General features: G+C 41.6%; 1 protein-coding gene across 1 annotated transcript; it reads left to right on the forward strand.

Moving 5' to 3' along the window:
* The first annotated feature begins 3,286 nt into the window (after positions 1–3,286).
* On the forward strand, positions 3,287–6,803 carry pou4f4 (POU class 4 homeobox 4). Its single transcript, XM_069145538.1, has 2 exons — positions 3,287–3,435; positions 4,786–6,803. Exons 1-2 carry the CDS (start codon positions 3,316–3,318, stop codon positions 5,719–5,721), a joined length of 1,056 nt encoding a protein of 351 aa, XP_069001639.1. The 5' UTR covers positions 3,287–3,315; the 3' UTR covers positions 5,722–6,803.
* Positions 6,804–7,383: the final 580 nt, after the last annotated feature.

Here is a 7,383-nt window from a genome sequence, read left to right on the forward strand (position 1 = left end):
CTGGAGTTTCAGCCGGGACTGTAGACCGAGAGGCAGAATTACAGCAGGAGAAGCAGCCGACGAGGTCCGGGCCGATGCTTCTTCAGCTTCTCTGTCACGGTGGAATGAAGACGTTTTAAGATTGAGTTACAACAGTATAACGTAGACATGAACTTTTCAGTCGCTTGTATAGAAAAAAAAAACCCACTCAGACAATTGGATGATTATTAATCTCATTTTATGTTTGTTTTGTTCAAGAAGGAGTTGAAAAAACAACTTTTAGAGAAACTTGTATAAAAAAAAAAACCCACTATTTAATGAATTTATAATGCTATTAAGACATGTAGATTTAAGATAAGTCACAAAGTAAATATTGTGTGTTGTAACTAACTTTAAGTACAGTTAATAAATGAGGTAGAATTCTGACTTTGGGTGACAATAAAGGAAACCTTGACCTTGACAAAGAGGCTAATCGGGCAACAACAGAAGTGAACATGCAGACATCAAAGGACACCATACAGTTTTCATTGCTTTACTTTTTTTTTTTTTATAACTTTCTTGTCTCTGTCCACTTCTTCACTTCTCTCCCTAACTCCAGTCTTACGTCATCATTTTTACTACTTTTTTCTACTATTTCATTTTAATTTTGGGTCTGATGTTTGTCCTCGTTACATGTTTGTCCAAGTCAATGCTTTGTTCACCCAAAGTTTATGGGCATGATAAAAGTTATTTCTGTACTTTTTGGTTTGTAGTTCCTGTATTCTCACTGTTAAAACGCAGATCTCGACATAAATTTTTAAAGGAAATCTGTGTCCATGTTACTGATAATTATAGTTTGACTTATTCCTGAAGTAGCGAAACTGGTATTGGTTTGCGTTTATTTCAATGGAAAACAAAGACGAGAAAAGTGATCAAAGGAATAATTGATGCGCCTAAACGTGATGTAAAAAATAAGGCCAATGAATATTGACGACTGCTGCCTTCAAATTGTTTGGCTTGAGAACCTCAACACATCTGCAGGGTGACGGTGAAACTGATCTGGACTGAACGCCGATATAGTTTTTGAGTTGGACGTTCAATCCATGTGACAAATATCTCTTCAAAAAGCTTGCATTGTGCTAAAAATTCACTTGATACACACGCTATTTTCTTTAAATCAATAGTAGCACATTACATTTTTTTTTTAAATTTATAGTAATATTGTCAACATGGAGGACTGCTACTCATTAGGGGGTCATTAAGTTGAGGTCAGTACACAGAAAGACCAAAACATTCATGTAAAAACAGGTTTTCTTGGATCTTTAAGGTGATTTTAAATCTTAAAATTAATTATTCTGCACACAATTACTCTTATTTGTGGGGTTTTATCAGGTGTAGGTTTTTATATATAGATATAGGATGAGGGAAATGGAAAGTCTTATTGATTGTTAATATTTTACTATATTCAGCCTTCAATTATTCTGACTGATTGATCTCATTAAATACAGTTCTATTGCAAAACCTATGAAAAAAATTGATAGTTATTTGTTTTATGATATTTGTTTATTTTATAGAAATCAAGAAGCATAATTACAAATATCTTCTTTACTGTGATTATTATTGCAGTGTGGCAGCAACATGGACAACAGGGCAGAAATAAGGGGGGGGGGGCCCTCTGCCCACTCTTGACCCCGCCCACTCCAGGAGGCCTTTGGGTGATTATCGCGATAATTATTCCGTCTTATTGCGTGCGTGTCAGTTTTAGCCGGAAATCCTCCCTTTTTGATTGACAAGCTCTGCCCCGCTGACCCCGCGCGCTTCATGTGTAAATATTTCATCGTCTGTTGCTCGTGCTCTTTAGTTGCCGTTCAGGCCTGTTTATTCTTTAATTGAGAGAAGTAAGTGTGTGTGTGTGTGGGGGGGGGGGGGGGGGGGGACGTCCTTACTACAGCCACAAAGTAAATGAAACATGATTAATTAATGCATTAATTGCTAAGAAAGTGAATAGGGTTCAGGCAGAGGAATTCCTGATGTGCCATCAATTAATAATCTAAATTCAATCTCTCTCTCTCTCTCACACACACACACACACACACACATACACACACACACACACACACACACACACACACACACACACACACACACACACACACACACACACACACACCCTCTTGTCAATGGAATCGATTAATTGAAATAATCACCTCATCCCCAATTGCTTTTTTTTTTTTTTGGTCATATTTGCCGTTGCTATCATAACTACATTTCTATGTGCATCCTCCTTAATGAGAATACGAACATGTGAATAAGTTAATTTAAGCAAAATAAAGAATGCATTTAAAGAATACCAACATCCGGGTTCATCTTCAGTTTGAGCATTATGTTCAATAGTAGAGCCACAACGAGCTGTCTGTGCTCTGCTGTTGCACTTTGAGAGATCTCTGCAGCACTGTTAAAAAGACGTGTTGATGTTTTAGCATCGGATCGTGATTAAGTATCTAATTGATCTGCTCACGGTTGTTTCATTTCCCAGTGAAGCCTCTAACTGACTTCTTCATTTTCATGCCAGAAACGTTTAACTTGTCTACTTGGAAATTTGGGGTAAATAATCTTTAAGCATTCATCATTATGTGATTATGAAACACAAAAGAAACTCAACTTTAAAAAGCACATTGATGCAGGTTTTAATTCAGCCCTTTTACATCCGGGTTTTAAGATTCTTGGTGGTCCAGATTTTCTCCACCTCCGCAAATTCCACGCCAGTAAAAGACACATTTCTTTGCAGGTATTGATTTCCAGAAAAAAAAAAAAAAAAAAACTATTTTTAACGAATAGTTTTTTAGCAGTGCAAACACAAAGCATCCTTCCTCCTTGCTCTTTATCAGCGAGCCAGGCACGCTGGAGGGGGGTGGTGGTGGGGGGGGGGGGGTGTCTACAGACGCGTATCTCTCACGTGATTGGTGGAGGCGGCCAGCGGGAGGGAGCGAGGATCCTCCAATGAGGAGGAGCCTGCGAGGCAGTAGTCCAATATAGGAGCTGGAGGCAAGAAGCATCTTTATTATAGAAGTCATTCACAGGCGAGAAGGAGACGGAACATCCGCAGGAGTCCCGGAGTTACTTCTCCATCTGGTTTTTTTCTGTTTTTTTTTTAAAGGCGAACGTGACTGCACCCGCGACCCACGATCACGAAAGACTTTTCATCCAAACTATCTGCGTCTGGCAGTTTTTTTTTTTTTTTTTTTTTTTCCCCCTTTTCCGAGGCGTTTCTTCTTAAAAGAAAAAAAAAAAAAAAATCTACCAAAAACGTAGACGAACGAGGACGGCGGACAGCGACCCGTACTTACTTCTGCAATCATGATGTCGATGAACAGCAAGCAGCCTTTCAGTATGCACCCCATCCTCCACGAGCCCAAATACAATCCTCTGCACTCCAGCTCGGAGGCCATCCGCAGAGCGTGTCTGCCCACGCCGTCGGTGAGTCCAAAATTCACCACCGATCTCCCTGCAGCTCCTTTCATTAGCCAGAAAAAAACTTATCAAACCCAAAGTTTCTGTCGAAAAATTACAAAAAAAACCATTTTGTTGTTGTTTGTTACAACGTTACATTTTACAAGGGGCAAGTTAGTTTATCACTAGACGTGGGGTTTAAAGTAATGCGCACAAGACGCACACGAGACCGTGGCTCTCTGGCTTCTTCGTTATGTGTTTCAGTTGAAATATGATTTGTAGATTAGTTCACAGCGTAACGGATAACCTTTTTTTTTCGAAATCACAATGTGCCTTTTCGTTACGAGAATCAAAAGTTTCTTATTTGATCATCGGGAAAGGGAGAGCAAAGAAGGGTTTGGTACTGTATATATATATATATATATATATATATATATATATAAAAAAGACAGATCGATGAGTAAACCGGCACTTGAGATGCGGATATAAACAAGTCAGCTCTGAGAGCACCAGCAGCACACCGAGGGAAACACAGAAAACAAGACACTCTCGCTCCTTGGCGATGAAGCCAAATCCCGTTTTCATGCAAATGTGGAGGAGAAGCCTGCTAAAAGTGAACGCGGATAAAAGATGAAGGAGGAAGAGGGAGAGGCTGCGTGGACTCTCTGAGCGCATGTTATCTCATATTGTCCCATTCATATTCAAACTCACACCCGTCTCATTTCATTGTCCGCAGAAATTATTCAGGAGATCGTAAATATTAATTTTAAATGAATATCCTTCCACGCTGACACACTTTCCAGGCGTCGGACAGAGCAGGGAATGTCCAAATTGGATTAGACTGCAGTGTTTGAAAGCAAAGAGAACAAGCTAAAGTTTATTTCTATATTTTGAGTACAATTTCGGATTGTTATCTTTGCTTTGGAGCTGTAAAAAAAAATAAAATAAAAAAAAAATCCTTTTAGCTACCACCTATTGGAAACCATGTTTATAGTTTACACGTAACCTGAACATTTCCACGTTTATTATTAATCCAGTTACAAAGAAAGTTGTGTGATATTTTTTGAAAAAGATGAAAAATATGTGTTATTTTGGCAGAGAACTTTGAATTAAATACAAATAAACAAAAACGAAAATATGTCAATTGTATCCTGTTATTTTTTTTATTATTTTTTTTTTACTAATTTAAACATGAATGCCTTTCCTGTTGAATTATAATCATCTACACTTGACGGTGATTTGTGCGTAAAATAAATTTGAGTGAAAATGAAGGCACAGTCCAACAATTATCTGAAAGAGGTTTAAGTGGTGATTTCTTGTTTATTTTTTTTCCTCTGATTTCCTCCTCTAACCGGCCTCACTCTGCTCCTCTCGCAGCTTCAGGGCAACATCTTCGCGGGCTTTGATGAGACGTTGCTGCAGAGAGCCGAGGCTCTCGCTGCTGTGGACATTGTGGCCCAGAAGAGCCACCCTTTCAAGCCAGACGCGACCTACCACACCATGACCACGATGACCAGCATGACCTGCACCCCGACCTCGTCCTCCACGCACCTCCACCACCCATCGGTGCTCACCTCCCACCACCACCCGGGGCACCACCAGCCGGCGCAGGGCCTGGAGGGCGACCTGCTGGACCACCTCACACCGGGCATTTCTCTGGGAGGCATGACCGGCTCAGATGTCTGCTCCTCGGCCTCGCACACCGCGCACGCCGCCCACATGTCGGCCATCAACCACATGCAGCACCACCACCACCACCACCACCCGCAGTCCATGAACATGCATCCGCACGGGCTGGGCTCCCACAGTTCCCTGGGGGTCGTGGGCGGTGACTCGGAGCCCGATCCTCGGGAGCTGGAGTCGTTCGCCGAGAGGTTCAAGCAAAGGAGGATCAAACTTGGGGTGACGCAGGCGGACGTGGGATCGGCCCTGGCCAACCTTAAGATCCCCGGGGTCGGATGTCTGAGTCAGAGTACCATCTGCAGGTTCGAGTCCCTGACACTGTCGCACAACAACATGGTGGCCCTGAAGCCGATCCTGGAGGCCTGGTTGGAGGAGGCGGAGCGCGCGCAGAGGGAGAAGATGTCCAAGCCGGAGATCTTCAACGGGGGCGACAAAAAGAGGAAACGCACGTCTATCGCGGCCCCGGAGAAGCGCTCCCTGGAGGCTTATTTCGCCGTGCAGCCGAGGCCCTCGTCGGAGAAGATCGCCGCGATCGCCGAGAAACTGGACCTGAAAAAGAACGTGGTCCGCGTTTGGTTTTGCAATCAGAGGCAAAAGCAGAAACGAATGAAGTTTTCTGCGACGCACTAAGACCAGCAAACCTGCGGGTCTCTGCCCCGTTTCCACAAAGACAAATCAGAGACAAGCTGCTGCTGCTGCTGCTGTTCACTGTCAGAGAAAAAAAACAAGGTACACCGTTGTGCCTTTTTGCTGTTGAGGGGAGGCCCTGTTTGACGCTCAGCGAGATGCGCACTTAAAAACACTCGTCATATAATGTTAAATCAAGTCGTACAGGGTCATTATTTCTTTTATTCAGATAAAAGGTTCTCATTAAGTGAATTTTACTTTCAAGAATTCCTGAAATGAAATATCTTTGACGATGAAATTCTTTTTTTGTTGACGAAAAAAGAACACTTTCTGACTAAATAACGGACTTTTTCAAATTCGTTACAGTGGATCAGCATTCACGCCCCTTTTTTTTTTATTTTTTTTTTATTGCACCAGTGCCTGAACTGTGGAAAACGATTTCACAGAAAGTATTCAACACAGGCACTTTGGTATTTATTTTGTTTTTGTTTGTCTGTTTTTTTTGCTTTGGAAGCAAATGCAAAAGACAAAAACGGTTTGGATGGTTTTGGATGCGGGACACCTGATGAGAGGAACTGCGACAAAAACAACTGGATACAACGGTGTACCTTTTTAAAAAAAAAAAAAAAAAAAATATTATTATTATTATTCTGACAGTGGAGACGGAGCACGTGCAAAGACTGGGAGAAAAAAAAAAAAAAAAAAAAAAAAAAGACTGAAACCCTGTCCAAAAAAAACAAAACTTGAGACTCTCAAAATCTTTATGCTTTTCCACACAATAGGCCGATGCTCTCTGAGACATGGGAGGAAGTGATTGTGGCAGGAAAAAGAGGGGGAACGAGGCTCCGTCCCATTCATTCAAATGGCAATTATTGTACAAAAAAAAAAGAATAATAATAATGACGGCAAACCGGAGGAATAATAATAATTATTATTATCCTTCTTCGCCAGAATAGCTTTTTTTATATTTATCAATGTACATATTTGTGAATACATTGCACCTTCGTGTGTGACAAAAACTCATTGAAATGTATTTGAATTTCCGCTGTCTTTTTCTCCCGGGTGTTTTGTTTCTTTAAGGAAAATCGATAGTTTTTCTTGGGTTGGGGGGGGGGGGGGGGGGGGAGGGAGGGAGGGGAAGGGGAGGGGGTATTCAGACTACACGACTAAAGACGTCGGTCTGCGACTAATTTAAGAGGCACAATAACTACTGTAATCCATTGCATGGTTTACTCGTTGTGTGGGGGGTGGGGGGGGGGGGAGGGTTGTTTCCTGTGGCTCCAAAAATACAAAAGAAAAAAAAAAAAAGAAAAAATCACCACCCCCCTCAAAAAAGTGAATGCATTGCAATAAGAAGAAGAAGAAGAAGAAGAAGAAGAAGAAGAAGAAGAAGAAGGAGAAGAAGCACACAAACACACGCACGAATACACATTCACACGGTATAGCTGTGTGTCTACCTCATTACGCAAGTGTTGGCACGTTCATGGTGATTTTAAAAACACACACACACACACACACACACACACACACACACACACACACACACACACACACACACACACACACACACACACACACACACACGTTAAGAAAAAAGACTAGGATACGTTTGTTGGTTTGATTTTATGTGTTTTCTTTTTGGTTCCTCTGCCACTGGGTTAATGG

This window comes from Embiotoca jacksoni, unplaced genomic scaffold, assembly GCF_022577435.1.
Source record: "Embiotoca jacksoni isolate LCO1_2020_lvr unplaced genomic scaffold, fEmbJac1.0.p SCAF_13, whole genome shotgun sequence".
Lineage (NCBI taxonomy): Eukaryota > Metazoa > Chordata > Actinopteri > Embiotocidae > Embiotoca > Embiotoca jacksoni.